We start from the raw sequence: 23,125 nt of genomic DNA, 5'->3' as shown, positions 1-23,125 counted from the left end.
TAAAAGGGGCCATTATATCTACATTGGTCATAATATCACTCTCCTCTAATAATTAAAAAGGAAAAGAGAGAGAGAGAGAGAGAGAGAGACATATGAAATAGAAATTACATAAAATAGAGGAATTACATATGAAATGATGTAGACATCAAAGAAATTTTCTAAAGAAACAAATCACGTGATAAAATATATGTTGTAGACATTGCAGCAAACATCACAGTAAAATAGAATATAAAAAGAGATCCTTAAGAATCATGCGTTCTTGTTTTCGATGTATTTACCGTCGATGGAGGAAAGAGAAGGAACGATTTATATTCGATGTGTCCGCTCCTCGTGGAAGCATGCAGAATGCCTTAAGAGGCTCCCGCTTACGTCATCCGATCTTTGGGCCTCGTACCCGGGGCTCTCCAAAGACCTATTACCTTATTTACGATTCGCACGGCCATTATCTCCTGGCAACAAAGTGAACCAGCCGGTTTTTCGATACTATCCGCGTGTGTATACCCGCCGGTGTGAAAGAAAAAGGGGAACCCTTTTCGCGGACGAGAAACGAGCACAAAAGACACGCACAACACAGTCGTGGTGCAGTTTTGCGGTCGTGGCCGCACCGCCGAGAACGGAGGAGGACTTTTGTCTTCGTTTCTTAATAACACGCGCGTCCACACGGAGACACCGCGTGGGGCGACCCTGGCAGAGCTAAAAGTGCTCACGCCACTCTGAGATATTATCAAATTATGGATACGAAATTAGGAACAGAAATGTTGGAAGGGAGAGGTTATTTCTGTGAGATAATTCGACCGATATTCATTTACGTCATATTGCTAAATGCAAAAATAATATTTCAATTATATGATATAATAATAAATAAAATTAATTAAGTAAAGATTTTCATAACGCTATTTCAATGAAAGCATTTCGTTTGCTTTTAGGACGTCGGAGTAAAAGTAGCAATTTCGGTAACGGTAAATAAGTAACCATCGGGGAATAATGACCTCGTCGACAGACAGGTCTCTAATTTTGGAGTATACGATTTAAGTTTCCGTTTAAGTATTTATAAATCAACATTTACGCCACTCGTACGCTACTGTGTGACGGTATAATCGATTTTTTTTAGCTATTTTAAAATTTCTTTATACAATTGTTACGTTGTTTCGTTATTTTAATTTCAAGTTCTTCGAAAAACACGAGTATAATGAGGCAAGAGGAAAAACCGTCCATTTTTCACGTTGAAAAAAAAGACATTTAATCAAGGTTGCCAGAAAACTGGAGATAAGGAAAATCAAGGAAATCAAGGAAGAGCCAGGGAATTTTGCAAAATTTTTTGGAAAATTAAATTTCTTGGCTTTAAAGAAGTTTAATATGCGTACATCACACCTATGCCGTTTTGGAAATTTTTTAAATTCAAACAGTGTTAGCAACATTAATAGTAATGTACATTGCTACGTTAAATTGATCTCTCAACAAAATATTTGACGATTTTCAAATCAGAACGAAAATACAAAAAAGTTTCAAAATATTATTGAAAGTCAGAGAAAATCATCTAAAAATCAGGAAAAAGTTATGGAATTTTTAGAATGAGGAATTTATAACAATCCTGTTAATAAACCAAAAAAAAAACAGCTTTTATCGGAAAATCTTTAGTTTTGTGATGATCAAAACGCAGAGGTAGTAATATTTTCGCAGAAACACGAATGTTGATGTTTGCCAACTCGCAGAGTCATACTACGTTAATTTCAGCCGATGGCTCGCGGTGACCGTCGCTGTTATGGGAGAGCGAGGTAAAGAGAAAGAGAGAGAGAGAGAGAGAGAGAGAGAGAGAGAGAGAGAGAGAATTTCGATGAAAACGAATTTGTCGTTGGCCGCGATGCAACACGATGCGTCGCGCTGCAGCGCAACAACCTGTTCGATGACTTTTCCGTTTGATGATTGCAACAAGTGAGGCCCACCGCCGCCGTGCTCTCTCCCGCGTTCTCCCAAACCATTTTACCACCGACTGCCACTCCCCGTTTCGCATTCAACAAGTGGCCAAATCATTCAGCGCGGGGCGACGATCTCTCGAAAAATCGGAATTTTTGTGCACGCTGTCGTTTGGCCAGTCATCGATCGATCTATCAAAATGAGATGGAGCTCCCCGCGGTGGCGGCGATATGGCATGTCGCGAAAGTCTGGATGTTCCGAGAAGGATCATCGACGTTGCTGTTGAAATTACAATTTTATATAGCTTATTTTTGTAGTAGCCAATTTCTATTTTCGTAAAAATCCACACAGATACATGCCTTCATCGACATAATAATAGTATTCGGCGGTTCGCTCTTAAGAGGTGCGCGCGAGACGCATCCTTTCGAAATTCGATTGACGCCCTTTCGCCGCAACGTAATCATTACTGTCATCGGAAAGCGCCGATCTTTTCCTCCGTAATTTCAGTCGGCGCGCCAAGTGCCATTGGTGGTATGTGTATATATCCGATGTTCTCTCTCTTTCTCACACACACACACACACACACGCGCGCGCGCGCGCGCACACACTGAAGAGAGTGGTGGTGGACTCGAACGAATCTCGTGGTACCTGGTGGAATGGGTCTCATTAAGGACGCCTTCACAGCCCTTCATCCTTGGCTCTTCAGGCCCGCGCTTTCGTCCCTTCATCTCTCTCTTTCTCTCTCTCTTTCTCTTTCCCGTCTTCTCTTGCCCCTGCTTGAAAACGCTCTTTTATACCTGGCTGCCCCTTGCTCGCATTTCTGGACTTGGTCCCATGTGTTGCGTGCGCCTTATGTGCTCGAAGGTCATTCGACGTAGCTGGTTCCTTGTCATCTTCGACTTTAAGCACGTCGCAACTTAATGTGTTTTCGAAGGTATCCGACGAAACGAGAAACTCTCGCGCTTTTTGACTAACGGTCTACCACAGATTCTTCTCTGTCGTAATTAAAATTTAAAACTCTCTCTTTGCAATATTGACAAATAAAATCTTAACATCTGAAGAAATTATTATCTGAAAAAATTAAAATCTCTTATTAACGATAATACATATATATATAATAATGATTTACAATATAAATCAATCTAAATATATGAATAAATCATATAACTAAGAAAAGAGCGAATACGATCGAATCTAGATTTTGGTGCCCAACAATACTTTCAAATGTAAATTCTATAAATACATCTTTTATACCTAAATTCTAAGCAGAATCGTAAGGCTCGTAACATATTCCTGTAAGACTTGTAAGAATTTTTTTTAAGTACTTATATTTTTATACAATATTTTTGCAGTTAGCTTCTTACTAGCCATAAAATTTACAAGAAATCGTAGACATTTACAAATAATCGTACGTCTTACGATATATACGCATAAAATTAGAATACTAATCACAAGTTCTTACAAGTTTTACGAGAACACATTACGAGTCTTACGATTCTGCTTAGAATTGACCCATTAGTCATATAAACTGCGCGCCACTTACTGTCGGAGTTGAAATGCAATCATAAACTGAAGCCGAAATAATAATATTACAATTATAAATTGATTGATTTATGCTACTAGCATCTTAATAATTTTTTTTTGAACGAAAAGTTATAATTATATTAGGATTTTTGTGCATATAATATATATATATATTATATTTAAAAAAATTATACATGGTTGTATTATTTATATACTGAAGAAAACCTAAATTTTAATAAATATTCTAATAGTTCTAATTAAATATAAATATATATTCATTTGACACAAAAATTATTAATTTTTGATTTAACTATAATTTTTTAATTGAGTACCATAAATACTTATTTATTATAAGTAACTGTTTACTCAGTTTATTAAAAGAAATATATTAAGATTAAGTAAATAATTTTTTTAGTGTAGTATGTAGTAATGTATACATATATAGAGTATCAAGTAAACAAAGAATATTAAGCAAACTGAAATTGATTTTCAAGAGCACGGATAACGTGTGTAACTTTTCTTGTGTAAATATCACTACGATTTTTGATAACGAACATTTTCCCGTGCTCTAGTATAATAAGCTGCCTGCGTCCGTAACCGCAGATACGGTTAGTTCATTTATTCGTATTAATAGCCAGGGATCTGCACGTGGATGGCTGACTGGCCCCGGAGCTAAAAAGATTAAATACAATGCCACAAAGTGACGGCAGGCTGCTTGTCGCGGATGCGGCTTATTCGTCGCGAGTGCGTTTCGCGCACGGTTTTAACGCCCACGTGCGCACATATCCTCTATCGCGTCCGTATTGTTGTGTATACATAGCTAATTGAATCCCTTCGTTTCTCCAATCCTTTTTTTACCTTACAGGGCGGCGGTGGTAGCGGCGGGGCTGCTGGCGGGTTGAAATTCACGGTGGCGGACACTTGCGAGAGGATCAAAGAGGAATTCAATTTCATCCAGCAGCAGTACCACTCGTGAGTATCTCTCTTTCTTTCCTCGCTTATTTTCCTTTTGGTCTTTTCTTCCTCGCCATTCGCCCCCGTTTCTCGAGCATTTCTATTTTCTTTTAGTCCTTCTCTTTTCGTTTTCTTTCTATTTGCTCCATCGTGTTTCCTCGAATTTTCGCGATTATTCAAGACGACGAGTTTTCCTCTACATTTTTCCTCGTTTTCTCAGCTGATTTTCGATGATGCTTCGACTGATTCGCACCATTTGATGCATGTTGCATGCGTTTTACTCCTACTTCGAAGTTATGTATTTTAAGGTTTAGGTTTCCACTTTAAATTCAGGTTTCCACTCTGAACGGAAAAGTGAATTTATATGTATATATATATATATATAGAGAGAGAGAGAGAGAGAGAGAGAATCGTGCCCATTAAGATTTTTGTTCGGGACGTCGAAGACAACAACATACTTCAATTCCAGCCAATTTAACCTGGGAACACATTTCCATATGATCTGTAGGGGGTCCTTTATATTGAAGCGTTATCTATCTTATTCTACCCAATCGTTTCTGATTTTTTTGTGTTTCAGACTGAAGCTTGAGTGCGAGAAGTTAGCTAGTGAGAAGACCGAGATGCAGAGGCACTACGTTATGGTAAGGCACTTTGTAAGTTCCTTTTTGTGTCTTTCCTCTCTTCGATCGAGTCTCGTTACCTCTTTCGTTTCGCAAGTCGAGAGCGGACCAAACCAAGAACAACTCCGACAACAATTTAGTTCCTTAATCGTGAAAATGTTGACGATACTCGCAGCTATGCTTCTCAGTGTTCGATAATCCTTTTATGCGCGAAATATAACAACAAGCAAACAAGCTCCGATAGAATATCGTAAGAAACTTTATACTAAAAGTAAAGGAAAAAGTATCGTTACTTCTTCTCGAGTTTCGGCGAATATTTAATCCAACGTTTCCCACAACTTGTGCAAAATGCATAGGGTCGTTAAAAATAAAAACAAAATTCGATTATCGGTTTTGCGTGCATCGCGAAGAAACTCTTCGAGGAGTCTCTCTCGACTTGCATTCGTATTGGCACGCGAGAATGCATGCCAGGCACACGATATTTATCAATAATGCGAGCATGAAAGAATAGGATATTATATAAATGAGAGAAGAGTGCAAGCCGTTCTCTCTGGGAAAAGCGATTGATATTATTTTCGCTTCATATTGCTGGTCCCTCTTTGATTTAGTTCTATCAGCGTGAAGGCAATTAGTCCAGCCAACCGTACTAATCGTATCGTCATCGGTAAGGAGCTTAACTTGGACTTACCTATATTAAAGTGCAGTACTAACATGGACCAAAGTATTCGCCACGAGTACCTATTTTTCTCTTCTTCTCTACCCCGAGGCAAGCTGGATGTTATTATTGCCATTTCTATGATAGGTTTTTTCCTTTACGAGACTATAAAGTTACGTAACATGCGAAAAGTTGCCTGAAGTCGAGGCTGTTATAATTTATTCAGAAGCTGTAGTGTACACGTACATTTCTGTTTCTTATATATATATATATATATTTATTTATTTATTCGAAATATTATTTTTAAGATAATATCATTATTTGACATTTTGAATAATGCTAATTATATTAAATTGGATTACGGCTTGTACTGAAAAATATGATCCCTGTCTTCGTTTCAAAAGCAATATACGGAGACGACGTGTTGATACCGGAAATTGAATGCTCTGAATGAAATATTGGCTCGCCCGTTTCATCGTGAATAGCTGTTGCAAAAAGTCATGCATCGGATCGCAGTCAAGCGCTTTCTTAGAATTCGCGTATAAAACGTTTCAAGTACTACGTATAAAATTGTAAAATAAGTTCTAATATGTAACTTTTTCTTAAATCCCAATTGCGAAACTATCGTCGTAGACTTCACTCGAGAAGTTAGTATGAAAATATTTCCTGAGTGCTGCATATAAAGCGTTTCTCGTCTTTCATAGCAAATCAAACTTGCGAGAGACACGGTGGCTCGACTGAAAATGAAAATAAAAATCAAGTAGGATCGGAACGAAATCTTTTGTCCCGATACAAAATCAGCATTGTACGAGAATGCGCTCTCGCAGGTAGCGGGCTTATATGTTTCTGTAAACCGCTTTCGAGATACGAAAGCGAACAACGCGGATTGGCGGGTCAATAACCCTGTTATGCTCAATAGACGCAAATTTCAGTGGAGCTAAAGGCACATTGCGTATGTTTACTCGGTTGCTTTTCAGAATTCTATGGTTGTCTGTAGAGATTGCAATCGATATAATAATTTCAATAAGTTTAAAACTAACTATATAATTGTCTGCGTTATCACGATTGAACATAAAGATCCCGAGTATAAATTTAGAATTGTATCAAAATTGCTGGAAAATTTTGTAAAGAATATTCTCTCTGGTAATCATTAGTCTATTTTAAGTCTTAGTTAATGTTTCCGTATCTCTTTTCGTTTTATACTTGACAGAATATCTAATTATCGGTTTTTTGATCTTAACGTAAAGTAATTGCGGAAATGCATGGTTGTAATTTTTGAAACGTTCCATTTCTATCCGTTAATTCTCGAGATAAGTTCAAACGGAGTGCTTCAATACAGGTAGCTAGGATTTGCGCGCTTAATGCATTCCTAAGAAATGCAAATCCAAATTCACGCGAACGCGAAAAGCCGATGGTGTTTTGCATGCGAAAATTGCGCTCGTTTTACGCGAGCTCCATTTACACCGTTAAAACAGGCGACTTTAAGAACTGCTACGGAAAATGAACCGCGTTCGGCAGATCGATGTCCTCACCGTAACGCCGCGCCGCCCGGCATCCTTGGATTCCGAGGTCCTACACCACTGTCTGCTGTACGGCCGATCGTAATTGTCGCGAACTATACTGTCTCTGTAAACTGCTACACCGATGTGACACCGTGCAAGCAACCAAGCAGCAAGCTGGGCCGAGTGGAAGGGAGTCGGGGGTGCTAGAGGGAGTGGATAAGGGGGGTCGGAGGTGACAGAGGGGTTGATGGGGGTTGGGAGTTGAGCCGGTAATCGATATCTCCAAAGTAAACGAAGAGAGAGATAGAGAAGGGGGTGGCAACAGGAGGAGCAGTTGGACGAGGCCGTGGCAAGGGGGAGAGGGAAGGGGAGTGGAGTGATAGAAGTAGCGAGGAAGAGAGAAGCAAGATTCGTCGAGGGAAAAGGGAGCGAGGAAGAGATAGACTAGAGAGAAAGAGGGGGCGAATTACAGAGACAGAGAGAGAAATTGATGTCGAGGGTTTGTCAACCACTGACAAGTATTATATACGTGCAAGCCGGAGACGCGCGCGAACGAGGGCGAGGAGCGTTGGTGTGCGGGTGGCACACAGTACGTACACCACCCTACGCCAGCCGTGTCTCTGATATTCTAATTCCACCCTCGTGTATTCCGACCGCCTCTCCTACCATCTCTTCCCGCCGTCGCCACCACCGCCACCGCTGCCACGCGCGCGCAACTTCATCCTTCGCGATTTTCATTAGGGTAACGCGCCGCGTAAATCCGCGCGCTGCTTCAATTTTTCCCTCCTTCCACTCCGACCAGCCGCTCCTCCCACTCGTTCGCTTCACTCTTTTGTCCGCCCCGTCTTACGGATCATCGCCTTTCTATGTCATTACGATATTTTTCTCTTCTCTCCTCGAGATACCGCCAATCATGTCACGTTTCCAGGGATTTGATTTACTTGTACTTGATTTATTTGTATTTTATAAAAGTGAATCAGTGACTTCAGTACTATAATACACTTATAACCGATGTAATCATAGGCGAATATTTACTGTTTTTCAGTATATAGTAATACACTGATTCATTTTTAGAGAGTAGATGTTCAGTGCATTTAAATTGTATGAATATAGTTTACATTATCTTATTAAAAGACGTAGAATATTTGTGAATTGAAATCGCATTATGGATTTAGAAAAATTTTATCTTCATCTTTATTTGTCATTTGATCTTCCTCTATTCACGATTTATCTTTTTATTCTGCAGATTTGAAAATGTGTTTTTGGAAAATGACATTTTATACTGAAAAGTACCTAGCAGAGAGACGGAATCAACACTCAACTTTTTCTCGCGAATACATTATTTTCTCTTCGCTTCATCTTTCATAACATGTTTGTTTGTCGTTCTAATTTACATGCTGCGAAACTTATCCTTTATTTATTCGTAAAAACTAAAAAAACGAGACAAATTTTGGGTCATTGTATAAAGTGTCTCTTCGATCACGACGAAAATAATCTCGCAAAATCTGACATGTTCCAATTATTACAAATCTTGATCCGCATTCCTCGAATTGATAATCATCTTCCGTTCGATTGCTTGCAGGCGTTTCATATTTTTATCGTAATAGAGTGCAATGCATCGTCGGAGAATTAATTCTTTGGAATGTAGTTTCGAACGAGATGATCCCCTCGATGAATAACGTCGTTTCCTAACTCCTATATTTTGAAGGCAAGAAGAGGCAGATGCCGTTACATATCGTCAAAAACAGTCGGGGGTATAAGCGGAAAGCTCCGAATCCCCGGGCCGTCAGAAAATTAATTTGATTTCCGATACGCGAATGTAATGATCGAGCGAGCGCTGGAAAAAGAGAAAGAAAATTCGATGGTATGGATGAGGGACAAAAAAACGGGGAATAGAACGAAAAAAACCTTATCGAAAACGGGCCCGAGGTCGTTGCGCATCTCCGACCTGCCCGCGAACGAGAAGACTTTCCAATTATCTATGTTTTTTCTCCGCCGCGTTTTTTCGCGCTGCAACAAATTAAACGTAACCCACATCCCTGGGGCACGCTTCTCGATTACTCTTTGTTTTCCTCCTGTTTCCACGGTTCGCCGTTTGCTTTCCACCCCTCGACTATACCCGCGCGCGCGGCTATACCTGGCAGATTGCATTTCTATCCTCTTGCGCTACGTTGTCCTTCTCTCGAAAAAAATTTTTTTTCATCAACACTAGCAAAATTTTGCCCCGTCACGCTTCGACTGTCACGGGGTTTCGGTCAACAATATTGTTCCTTTACGCGTAGAAAATATCTTTACACAAAGCAGGTTTTAGTTAAAATACCACTTCTACACGTCATATTTTACATCGATACCATCTCTCATTAATATAATATTTGAATAAGTTAATACACTATTTTACATATACCATATATAAATTCATATTATTAAAAAAGGTTTTCATCATAATTTATTAAATTCTAATCGAAAATTGAAGAAAATTTTGATAGCATTGTGATAGTTGTCTTCCTTGTCTTAATCATTTATAGGAACTTTTTCAAAAATATAAAATGAATATAGTTGGCAGAGAAAGTTTCGCTTTGCGATTCGCGAATACATCAGTTTTCATGACTCACAGTGGCTTATTAATTATCTGTTAATTATCCGCTGGCGCAGCGTGTAAATTTTCGCGAGGTGAAAGTCAAGAGAGTGGATGCGAGCGAAAAAGGAAAATGGAAATAGGGAGAGAGGCGAGAGATTGAATCGAAGTACGACTAGAAAGAGTATAAAGAGAGGGAGGAGAGAAGAGAGAGAGAGAAAAAGAGAGAAAGAAAGAGAGAGAGAGGGGGGGGAGAAGGAAAAGGGATGAAACGAGGGAAAATGTCGAGAGAGCGACAAATGAGGTCGTCCAATCATCCTATCAAAGGCTCGCTACTAAAAGATCCATATCGAGTAATCGGAGGGGGCGAAATTATCGGTACAACTCCTATTATTGGGTTCCAGGCACGTGAAAATAGAAAATGAGAGACGGACAGATGAGATCGATATCCACAGCACACACACACATATTCTCTCTTTCTCTCTCTCTCTCTCTCTCTCTCTCTACCATTGTTGGGAGTTTTCTCGTTATTTGATTACCGACTTACGTCGATATCTTGCCTCCGGCCATCCAAGTCGAACTCACAATGAGCGCAAAGCATCCGCGACGCGAGCAAACGCCGATAAATCGCGTGACTGATTGCAAAGCGAGCTTTCTTACTCTACGCACGTGGTCACGCAAGAGTCGAAAGCAGAGATCGAGAATGAAAAGGTAGGTGCACGAGGAGAAGTGATGAAGAATAGAAAAACAGAGAGTGAACAATAGAGAAGGCTCTTATTGTACGTGCTAGTCCGACGGATAAATTATGATCGCTCTTTACCTAGCGTGGCAGTAATCACGACGCACACTTTTTCGTAAGCTACGAGGAGAGCTTCGAGGAAATGTATTATCGAGTCTCTGTGCTTGTCGCGCGATACGATCGCCAAGTTGAATCAACGTGCACCGCCGTAGGACAAAGCGCGCCGGGATCGTTGGGCAAAGGAGGAAGGCTCCGCGCGTGCCTTGCCCCAAGTTCGCCAGGCGTAGTTATCGACTGCATTATTAAGTCGGTATATTTCCGTGGCCGATGTTATCGATCTCTGAGCCTGAGTATCTCCCAGCCTGGCCTGACGTGTGTATTGCACTTTGCCTCCCTCTGTCTCTCCCGTTCTCTCTCTCTCTCTCTTTCTCTCTCTCTCTCTGCCTTTCTATCTCTCTATATCTATCTTTCTCTCGGCAAACCGCCTCCCCCGAAGCCATTCGTTTCCGAACGAGAGCGGCTAAAGGCGGACACGCGCGCGGCGCTAAGCGACAGCCACTAGCCAATTTACGATCGCGCAAGCGCATCCTACCGAACTACATCCTACGTTCGGATGCAGTTTACTGAGACGCATGTACGTGCTGAATCGAGCGGCTACTACTATTGCGGGCCCCTTTTGGTCTCGCCCTCGCCCGCAGAAATTCGCCCGCGAGAATGTCGACGGCGTGAGAAGATCGCGCCGGCCGATCCATCGATCGCTCCGAGCGATTCGATACGTCTCAAGAATTCCGCACTTCGACATATGTTCTATTTTAAGTTAGGAAAAAATGCGATCCTCAGATTTTAGCATTAAAATTGTATCTCCTTAAGGGGGAGTATAGAAAGCAAGTGTTAAATATATGAAGTTGAGAAGATACAATAATTGTGAGAAAACATTCTGATTGTACCAACAAGTACAAACAAAACGAACTTTGATCATATGAATCAAAATTTTGAATGTCATATTTGAATTTCTGATTATTTCGACTGTGTTTGATAGATTTAACTATAAGTATCTGATTTGTACCTTTCTGGTTGAATCTACAAGGATTTCAATTAATGCGCGATAAGACTTCTTTCCAATATTACAAACGTAACTTTTCTTCTTTATTTACATTTAATCTCAAGATTGTAACTTTATAAGGCTTACTCTGCGAATAATGCATTTCTGAACAAATGTTTGATAGTCGAATTACAGCTGGCCAATTTATGATTATGCTCGTATGCATACAAATCATTTTAGCAGTCGTCAATCTGGTGTGATTTGGATAGTTCTATGATTTGTGAATTTTGAAACGTAATGATTTTCCATGTTATATGTTTCTTGTATTAAGAAATTAACATTTGATGTCCATTTGATGCTCATTGGATGCCCATTTGACGCCCATTTGACGCCCATTTGATGCCCATTTGATGCCCATTTGACGCTCATTGGGCGCCCATTTGATGCCTATTCACATCCATTGGACGCTCATTTGACGCCCATTAAATGCCCTAAGGACGTCTAATGGATGCATCAATGATCGCCCATTTAACATCTATTGGACGCTCATTTTGGGAAATGTACTTTTGGCATGTTTCGGACCTCTTCAGATTTCATCGCCCATTATTTGCTCTTTCGACGCCCATTGGGCGTCTATTTGACGTCCGTGCGACATTCATTCCTGATTAGAATAGGGATCAAATATGAAGCACATTTTTTTGGCGGATTTTGAGAATTATAACTATTTTCCGTTGCAATATAGTTTAAATTTTCCAAATCTGTAAAAAGTATAAAAATACGTAGGTATGTATTTTTATAAGAAAATAGTTATAATTCCCAAAATGCAAAAAAAAAGAAAAATCTGCTTCTGTCATAGAAAAAGGTACATAAGTATTTTTATTTAGTAGTGTTTTATTTTCTAAACGTATATTATTTAATAGAATTAATTTTGCATTCTTTTCTATGCTACTCTTAAAAGTTAAATGCATCCTCTAAAATCTAAATGATCCATTCTAACTATTTTAAACAGGGGAGAGAACAAAATGTGATACTTTATAGTAGATTAAATAGATTATAATAAATGAAATTACTGAGGATCTTAAAAGTATAGAAGTAATACATATGTAACATAAGTAAAGACAAGACCGCACGAGGACAATTTCTTATAAGTATTTCATATTTGAAAGATATTTTATGCAAACTGAAAGGTACGTCTTTTTTGTTACAGTATTACGAGATGTCATACGGCCTCAACGTTGAAATGCACAAACAGGTAAGTTTTCCATTCCTTTTTTAAGTAATAATTAATCCTTTTAATTCAGCAATTTAAGATCACGACCAGTGTTACCGTCCAGTATAATCGAAAATTAACTAAATTAAACTATATAAACTGGTACTGTATGGAGAATTGATAGCCAAAATATTTAGAAGGGAGAATAATGATATTAGTGATTTCTCTTCGAATATTCCTAGAATGTATTCCATATAATTGTATACTTCAAATATTGCATACAATTAGATTGTAAGATCGAATAATCTTTAACTAGCGTAACGCGAAGTTAATCAAGATCACGTTTAACTCGGATGCTAATTGTAAGTATCCGAGTAGCCGTTCGTTAATTGAGCCCGGGGTCAGTGAATCGTCGGAATCGGCTGCGGTCGCAAATGAGGGGTGCGCGTTTAGGCCGGGAAATCGTGTAATTTCTGCTAATCAGGGGAAACTGCGGCGGGGCAGTCCCCTCTGTCAGCAATTTTCTTAAAAGCGGCTACGGTATAGCCCCTCGTCGCTACGCGGTCATGCTCGAAAGTGGGGCTTCCGAACTCCAAACAACCCTCCCGCCGTCCCAGTACAACGAGCTGATATTCATTAGCATTAGCGGCCGATCATTTCTCACCCTCGTACCTCGAGGCGGCGCTTAATGGGCCGAGGCGCGGGGGACTACGTTCTCTCTCGGGTAGTTATAGGGCGTAACACGGCACCAGAATCACCGCGGAATTGTTTCCGGCGAATAATGCCCGAGAAATCAGAACGTCTTTTAAAGGAAAAAAAAAAAAACAAAAAAAAACGACGCTGCTTTAAGCGGTTTTCACAGATCTCGCGACCTGAACTACGAGAGACATCTTTTAAAATTAGAATAAGGTCATCGAACTTGATTTATTAATAACGAAGATTGCAAACGTCTACGTGTCATCTCGAATTCAATTAGCTAAGGGTTTTGCTTTTGATTAAATGGCTTATCTTGGAAAGATAGTGTATCAAGTAATTAAATAAAATTTCATTCCTTCTTTCACGTAGACTAATGTAAACTTGTTAAATTGTATGTATTGAGGAATCTAAAAATACATTCTTCGATATACGTCATTTTTTCCTCTCGCCAACGATAAAACTTCTGAAGTATGAAAAGTTATCGGCTCTTTAATTAACTGTATGTGATAAGATCGCGCCGATGTCAGTGATAAAACTTTTGAGAGACCCGTTTCGCATAATTTGTAAATTTGTCGGATAATAATATACGCCAGATGTTAAAATAAAAATCGAAAAAGTAAGACCACTCGAGATCGCTGGAAAATCAAGTCAGGACACCGCGACTGCACAAATTGCAGCGGAGATAATGTAACACAGCGAACTCGCTTCTCTGACGCTAATTGGAAGAGAAATGAAAAGTTATCGGTTCTTGGCGGCTCTCTAATTAACCGTGATAATATCGCGCCGATGCCATGCGCTCGTGAACGCGCGATTAAATCTCTTTTGCCAGCTTATTCACATTAATTGTTATCTTCCAAGCGTATTAGATGATGATTTTGCGATGTACAAAATCAGTTAATGTGATATCTTGAAAGAAATTAACTTGATAAATTTTTGAAATTTTGTTATAATCGTTTAGAAGTATACTTTATTATTCATTGATGTTCCGTTCTCCGTTTTCTTCATCCGTCATCAACAACCTAATGGGTAACATCCTAAAAATGTATTTATTACTTTCGGGGATGTCACACGTCGTGTCAGTATCAAAATCCTCCCTCGGTCGGCAAAAAAATAAATAAATCAAGTTCCCTTTAGTCAATCCCCGCCACTTAGCAGGCTTTCGCGTCGCGGTTTTCTCGCTCCTTTTCAATTTGAGCCCCCGAATGAAAACAATCTTCCCCTACAAGGTTAGAACCTTCTGTATCTCTGCCTCGCTCTTTTTCCCGTTTCACCACCCCTTTCGTTTTTACCCTTTTCGCTTTCCCTCGCTTCTCGTGTAGCATTCTGCCTCCGTTCCCTTTCTCTGCCTTTGATTTTCCGTCGCATTTTGCCCACCCTGTGTTCTTCTCTATCCTGTAAGCCTTCCCCTGCTCGTCGCTGCCAGAATGCTAGCCATCCCTCGCATCTGCGACCCTCGTATCTCCTGCTACAGCTCGAAGTCGACATTTGCCTCTCACCCACCCTACCGCAGCCACCACTTTACCACTCTCTACTCGACTAACTCGAATTTGTTGGCGATGTCCCAGTTCTTGTAGGTACGATTACTTCTCTCGCTTCATCTGTTTCCTCATCCCCAATAGCAGTCTTGAGTTTTCTCCCTTCGGTCAGCCTTACTCACGAACATTGGCTTGCTCGTTCGATTTAATTGCATGATATATATTGCGACCGATCGCTCAGAATATTCGTCTCTTGACTCCCGCGGTGACGAAATGAAGTTTTTTGCGACACTTTCGAAATCTCTCGTCATCGACGTCACTCTACATGAATACCGTTTTTTATGAAGAATCTTGGAAAAATTTAATAGAAAAATCGCTAAAAATTTAATTAAAAAATGTATTAAATAGTATATAAGAGTAAAATAAAACCTTGAAACGAAAATTAAGATGTTAAGTTACTGAAATTTATTATTAAAGGGATGCGTCGTCTCGGGCAAAAATACCATTTTTGTTAATTACTTCATATTAGCTTCACAAAATTAAAATTTTTTTTCCGCGATTAGAATATACATGTTAATGTATCTGGCTCTGTCTATATTTTGTGTCTAAAGCAGGAAAAAAATCAAGAAATTCCAAATTTTTTTATCCATTTTTTACCTCAACCAATGCTGCCAATTTACTAAAATATTTACTTCGTGGAAAGATTATGCAGATTATGTAATAATCGAAATAAAGGCAGAGCCAGATATAAAATAAAGAAACGAATACATGTAAATCAATTGAATTAAGCTTAGAGATCTAAACAAAAATAGTTTGTTATACGACAAATTATGTATACCATATGTGTTTATGCGATATTGATATAGTAGTATATAGTAATGTGTCGCATTTAATCAGTAAAACAGCAGTCCTGTTGGAGTTCTGCCGTCACGCCAGTATCTTAAAGTCTTATACAAGATTTACTTAGCCATCTTCAGTTATAAATTAATACAATAAATTAATACATAACAACACGCAAAAATTTAGATTCATTTAAAGTACTAATAACGAAAATCAAGGTACATCAGACCCACGTAACGTAAGTCTCAAAGACATCTTTATGACATGATGTCTGAAAGACATCTTAATGACGTCTTCAGGATGTCTTATGTCCGCATTTTGAACATATTGTTCTCTACTGGAATTTCATAGTCTTTAATTTAATCTTTAAGTTGATGCCGATGTATAACATGATGTCAAATGATAAAAATCAAAGTAAATTCTTCGTTATCGTGAAAGAGTGGCTTGGAAAGATTTATGAATCACTTAAAAATGGGAAATATTTAATCAAAATTATGCTTTTTCAAATTTTCCAATTAACACGATATCGTTCGTTAATATGTGATAAAGCTTTTTATCAGTCGTCCTATTGGATTCTTGCGTCCATCGAATTTCATCGTATACGAGTTTCTCTGGAAAACGAGATTTGCGGCGATAGAGAAAAATGGGCGGCTCGCAAAAAGCGGCCGCGACTACGCAAAAGAAAAGCGCGGAAGAGAAAGGGTGGAATAAACTGGGCGAATCAGAGCGACGGCGAGGACGAGACAGAAGAGCTAAAAACTCATCGCGACGCGACTGGTCGCGCGTTACGTTCTCGCCCTATTCATCCATCGAGTCGTACGTACATACGTACATACATTCGACTGCCGGCATATCTGTTCGATAACGCTTATCGCTTAATTGAAAGGGACGTCCTTCGGTGCGACGGTCGCCTGCCCGTTGCCCCGCTCGATTAAGCTGCGATCCACAGTAATATGTCGCGGATACATTACGCGCACGCGATCACGAAATGGGTCATTACCGAGTCTTGGATAGCCGAGGAAATTAGAATTAACCACGAAATCCCAAGGAAATGAGGTAACAAATTAGTTACATTCGTCTTGATATTTTAATATCACATCATTAGTTCACATCAAGCTGCGCTGGCGCGTTTAATTAAAAACTTGTCTCAAGAGATTATAAGTCCCGGTTTCACAATTCGCGGTTAACTCTTTAACCGAGATTTAACTTACTGTCAAAGAAATGAGGGGTAAGCTGAACCTCTCGGTTAAAGAGTTGACCGCAAATGAAACCAGATCTAAGAAGAGAGAAGAGAAACTTTTATTTTGATTTATTCGTAACCAATTGGAGTATTAGATATTCTTCGATTTTATCAACTGTTCTATATTAAAATTATGCCCGAACACAAAGAATCGGATGGCAATAACTTTTGCGTTATCCTAGAAGAGAATCAAGCCGCGCACAGAAGTTATTACGAATCACATCGTTTCTAAGATAGGAATCCTTCGAGTGGAAATATCGAATTGAAGACGGCGTTCTCTCTCGAAAAAGCGCGCATCTCTTTGGAAGAATATTGCCGCGGCGTTGTTGTTGGCGTTGTTCGTCAATACAAGAGTAACTACCATTTTCCCATCGCGGGTTCGCTCGGCGTCCGATAAAAAATGTGCAGGCTGACCAATTGCGTATAACTCACCCTGCCTTTCCAGTTCTTCCTGCCTTCATGCATATATACGTCTATCTATCCGGGCTCTCTGTCTTCTGCTCTCTCTGGTCATCTCTCCCTCTCACCTTCGTTCTTTATCCTTTTTTTTTTAATTCTCTTACTCCGTCTCTCTTTCAGTGCGACCCCTCTCGCTCCGTCTCCCACGGGCTCTCTTTCGGCGGTCGGGGGTCGCTTTTCCAGGGTTCTCTCGTTCGTACACACGTGTTAGCGTGCGAACGCGCGAGCGGACGGGCGAGCAAGCGCGCGAGCGAGCGGACGAGAGAGAGAGAGAGAGAGAGAGAGAGAGAGAGAGAGAGAGGTAGAGAGAAAGAGAACGCGCGTATACACACTCGCACTCGCAATCGCACTCGCACTCGCTTGCGCTTGCTCGCACGAACACCTATGCCGCGCGCGCATACACCCTCCTAGGGGTCGTGTATTCGAGTTCTTTTATTTTGCCCTGTGGAGGTAGCAGAGGGTTGAGTCGAGCGAGAGAGCGGAGAGAGCGCGAGGGCTGGGGGCGATGACATCGATTTTTTACCCGTTGCTAATCTCAATGTTACCTCCACCTCTTTCTCCTCCTCCTCCTCCTCCTCCTCCTGATCTACCTCCACATCCACCACGTATTCCTCCACCTCCCGTTCGGTCATCTCCATCCCCTTCCTCCCCATCCCGCCCCGTCAACTCACTTCGTTCTCCCTGCTGCCGCCTCCCCCGTCCCGTTGTCCAGCCTGCACCTCGGCCATCCGTTTTGCGGGAAAACGTGCATGTGCATCGGGCACATTCGAGAAGGAATAACCATTTTTTCGTGCCGGACAACACTCGCTCCGCGTCGCCCGCGTCCTGCAAATTCTCCTCGTCTCCCGACCGCCGCCTCCGACCACCTCCCGCAATCCCCGACACTATCCCTCGCATCCTCTGTCCATTTTTTCGTCGAACCTTTTTTCGTCGCCCGCCCTTCTTCTACACCCACCTAACCATCCCCGGTTCGCTCCCTCCCATCCCCTTTGCCACCTACTGTCGAACAGAGCGAAATCGAACTGACGTGGACGCGGCAGTTTTCCATCTTTCTATTCCCCGTGGGGGCGATGACATTTTTTTCGGTCTCTCAACTTTTAGATCTACGCGGCCGGCTCCTCTGACGTGAAAATATCGCTGGAGCGATATTGGCGCGGCATTTCTATCGATACAAACTCGCTACTAAATACTTATAACGTATACGATTTTACCCTCGCCAATTCACCGTCACGAGTTGTTGAGATTGAACGAAATAATTCAGTCGATTAAAAAATATATAACTATATAATGATTTCCGATTAAGCCTTAATTCACACGATCGGGTCATTCATTTGGTTTTTTCATTGAAATACTAGTATTTAGTCAAATAATAATGGTCTTTGTCTTTTTTTTTAAATACAACTTTATAACTACTCTCTAAAGATGTTAAAGTGTATGTAAGAATCACTTAATAACTTTCATATACTTATAAAATGAAAATTAATTCGGGACAAATTAATTCGCAACTCATCGTATGTATAGTAACTATAGTAAAGAATCGGAATATCATCGTGTATACTAAGGATTTCAGTACACTTTTAGTACGCACGATGGGTCATTCGTGTCCCGGATATATTTCATCTTTAGAAAGTATTTATAAAGTTGTGTATTTAAAAAAAATTCTATGTAAATGTTATAACTACCCAGACAAAATGTCTAAAATCGAGACGTCAGACGTTTTTGGCGTCTAAAAGACATCTTAAAGATGTCTTATGTCTCAATTTTGGACTTTGTGTTGTCTGGGTAATTACTTGGTGCGTCTAATTTTTCGAAGAAAAGAAATGCGCAGGACACGAATGACCCAATTGTGTATACTGAGAGTTAAATTAATTATTTAAAAAGACAGAAATTTATTTGCGATTACCATCGTTCAATCAGAGGTGATAAATAGGCGACGAAATACAAATATTTCTTTCATGTTGTGATTATGTGAAAGTCACGTGGCGATCGTGAGCTTAATCGCGATCCGATTCGATCGACGCACATTAATGAGTAGCCACCCCGTTGTACGAGGGTGAACCGACGAGCTATGCATGTATGTTCGTCGAGCACTCGTCATGCGACATGTGATTACCGCGATGTAGCCCCGCAATGCCGTGACACGTGTGTCCTGTACGTTATATATTCACACAATTCGTATCGCACCCCCTATACAACCGGCCTCGATTTCTCAATTAAGTCCCGAATTATTCAAAACATAACTGTGTAACGTTAAACCTATGCACGCGACATTAAATTTCAAGTAAATTTTCGGTATGTTACTTGCGTAATTGAGGGGCTGCATTTTATAACAGGATAGACATGGATTTCGCGGGATATAAAGTTCTTATTGTCCGCCGGGCTAATTGTGGACATCGCTGTAATTTCGATTTTGACGATTGATTCTTGTAAATAATTTCATAACGCATCTTTATTGTGCTTAAACCAAATTTATAACTTTTTGTCTTCAAGTTATAAAAAGTAATTTGTAAAAGAAAAAATTTCAATGCATTTTTGTGTTGGCCATATCTTAGCCATATATTAGTCAAATATGAATATTTTTCTTTGAAACTTTCACAGAATAAATTTTAACATATTTTTCGAAAGGACATAAAGAAGTTTTTGAAACATTTCACAGCCGAATGTCGAATTTTTCAAAATGTTTCTCCCGAATTCGTAATTTTATTCATTCGATCACAAAAATTGTCCTTTTCAAATTGTCATCTTTTACGCGCGTATTCTGTTATAGAATCCAGCCCCTCAATTTTACAAATGGATCGGTCATTTTAAAAACGACATGTGCTATTCTTTAATTTTTGGAAATGGAGATATGACAGAATGTTTTATAAAAGCGCGCATTTACCGCGCGTATCAAAGAAATTATGCATCTGTCATCTAGGAATTATTCTTTTTAGAAACAGTAGTTCATAAAATTAAAATGCATTTTATTTTCTCTTGAAAATCGCGATTTCTTTATTTGCATTTTGTTTTACTTTTGACAAGTGACCGCTAAGATAAATTACCCGAATAGCTAGCTGTTATTCGAAAACACATTTGATTCGATTATTCGTCGCGTGTTTGTTGATCAGTGTTGAAGTATGTATCTAGATACATGTATAGAGTACATTTTGTGTATGTAACTTGTATTTGAAATACATTTAAATTTGAGTATTTGTAGCTAGATACAAAAACACAGTATCTGAACTGATTTTCAAATACATTTCCTTAGTAAAAGCATGATTTATCTGTCAACGTCACTTCTGATTATGAACAAATATAAATTTGGTTTGTAAAACTAATGACGAATAATGTCTGGAAAGTCTTATCGTAAATCATTTTACGATCTCTCTAAAATCTTTGAAAATTTAATTCTAAAGATTGGCAATTGAGCGAGTGTTGAAAAAAAGTGGCTTAATTGTTAATTTTTAAGAGTAAGATTTCACTCTTTAGAGTTAGATTTCATTCCAAAGATTTTAGAGAGATAATTGCAAGTTTTTGCAATTTCATTTTTGCTTGCCGAGTTTTCGTATCATGTTATAATTAAAGTGATAATGTAAGAATTAAATATTATTAGTGCCGAAACTCCAGTTTTTATTTGCAAAAAACAGCACGTGTGATGTATACGAGGATCTTTATAGTTACTTTATTATTATTACATTATGGTTTAATGTTTTCAAAACAATAAAACCAAAAGTGATTAATAAATAATTTATTTAGTACGTTTTTTAAATATTACCATATATATATATTATTATAATAAAATATAATATAAAATATAACTTACAAGTATCTGATATGTATCTGAAGATAGTTTTAAAGTATCTATATCTGTAAAATATCTATATAAATACATTTTCGCATGTATTTGTATCTGTATTTAGGTACATTTTTCAAGTATTTTACCCATCACTGTTGCAGACGGAAATCGCGAAGAGGTTGAACGCGATAATCGGGCAAGTGCTTCCGTTCCTGGCGCAAGAGGTGAGTCTTTGACTTTCTGTTTGGCACGCGTGCCGTGCGATCTCACAATCGAGTGTGACGACGACGCGATAATGATAGCATGGCATTGCAGCATCAGCAGCAGGTGGCCAATGCCGTGGAGAGGGCGAAGCAAGTCACCATGTCCGAACTGAACGCTATTATCGGGGTAAGTAGCCGTTCACCGTTAATTTCCTAAGTCATCGACTCTAATGAGATAAATCGTAAAAGTGTATCTAGAAAAAATTTTTTATAACTAAATAGTTCGCGTGCTATATCGGCGAATTTAATCTTATGATTGAATAATTGTTACTTGAGTGCAACTTGACACGTTTTTTTTTTTTTTCATTTTTACAGCAGCAACAGCAGCAAGGTCTCCAACAGCTATTGGTGAGTATTTTCTATCATATTTAATGCATAAAGCATAGTTTATATTTCTGTTATTTGTTGGACGATGATTTGAAATCATTTTATAATGAGATTCATCTTAAAGTAACGTGTTGTGACATTTTGCTGATAAAAATGTCATGAAAAATTACGCGTTGTTAGGAATAAGGAGAACAATTTAGTACATTGATTGCACGGATTACGTGATTAATTTTACGAGAATCTAATTAGAGATTATATATGTATACGTAGATATTAGATATCAAAGGAGCAATAGTAACCCAATCCCTCGAGTTAAATAATATTTCATTGTTTTTAATAAGGATGCACCGGATATCCGAAAAGTATTTTATCCGGTATTATCCGACTTTTTTACTATCCGACCGGATAGCCGGATATCATTAATATCCGGGAATATATCCGGTTGAAACTTTATATCATTAAATTGTTGATTTGTTATTATACAAACGTTTTAGAAATAAGTATGCACATTCATAATGCCATATTAATATCTTATATTTTGTTGCAAAATTACAATTTTTTGTCTACAGTCCTTTTTTTTTTAGAAGAGAGTTTCCCGAAATCCGCTCGGATATCCGACTCGAAGAAATTACCTTCTCAGATATCCGATGTTACATTCTGTCCGGATATCCGATATCCGGTATCCGGTAATTTTACAATCCGGTGCATCCCTAGTTTTTAACTTTCATATGCGTCAAAATATAAAATTAATTTCTGTTGAATTGCTTGGTTTCAAACAACATCTGTATTAACGTATGGTAAATAATAAATTTAATAAATTTTAGTTAAATTTACTGCATTTCTTGACTCTTTTGTTTTAGTTAAATTAACGACACAATGAATAGAAGCAATGGCGATTCAGAAATGATTAAAAATAATTCAAATTGGGTATAATTTGACATAAATTTAACAGGATACATTGTGATAGTAAAGAAACGCAAATTTTAAACTTTTTTCTGTTTAATCTCTTGATATAATAATTTCCTAAATATTATTCGAAATATTGGATAGTGTTAATTAATGTCATAGCACCGATTATCAGTGGCTCGCAGGGTTAATCGACGAAAAATAAATTAGGAATAAAGTCATAAAGCGCGTTCGATGGAAGAAAAAGAAACCGGGAGAGAAAAGAAGTGAGAAGTATCCTATTACAAATGCTTTTTATCTTGATATCGCAGCAACAGATCCATGCGCAGCAACTGCCTCACGGAGCGGTGGTCGGCGGTCTTCCGCCGGGCGGTCTGTTGGGCTTCGCAGGTGCGGCCGCGGCGGCCGC

General features: G+C 39.0%; 1 protein-coding gene across 1 annotated transcript in view; it reads left to right on the top strand.

The window, feature by feature from the left end:
• gro (TLE family member transcriptional corepressor groucho) overlaps positions 1-23,125 on the top strand; it is a 76,324-nt gene that overhangs the window by 26,933 nt on the left and 26,266 nt on the right. Inside the window, exons 3-9 of the mRNA XM_018447683.1 lie at positions 4,304-4,410; positions 4,970-5,033; positions 12,733-12,777; positions 21,382-21,444; positions 21,536-21,610; positions 21,799-21,831; positions 23,028-23,123. Of these exons, the coding sequence (XP_018303185.1) occupies positions 4,304-4,410; positions 4,970-5,033; positions 12,733-12,777; positions 21,382-21,444; positions 21,536-21,610; positions 21,799-21,831; positions 23,028-23,123 (483 nt within the window). The remainder of the gene's footprint in view (positions 1-4,303; positions 4,411-4,969; positions 5,034-12,732; positions 12,778-21,381; positions 21,445-21,535; positions 21,611-21,798; positions 21,832-23,027; positions 23,124-23,125) is intronic.

This window comes from Mycetomoellerius zeteki, unplaced genomic scaffold (genome assembly GCF_001594055.1).
Source record: "Mycetomoellerius zeteki isolate Tzet28-1 unplaced genomic scaffold, Tzet1.0 scaffold106, whole genome shotgun sequence".
Classification (NCBI taxonomy): Eukaryota; Metazoa; Arthropoda; class Insecta; order Hymenoptera; family Formicidae; genus Mycetomoellerius; species Mycetomoellerius zeteki.
The sequence above is the reverse complement of the archived record's forward strand: the minus strand, read 5'-3'. Positions and strand labels throughout refer to the sequence as shown.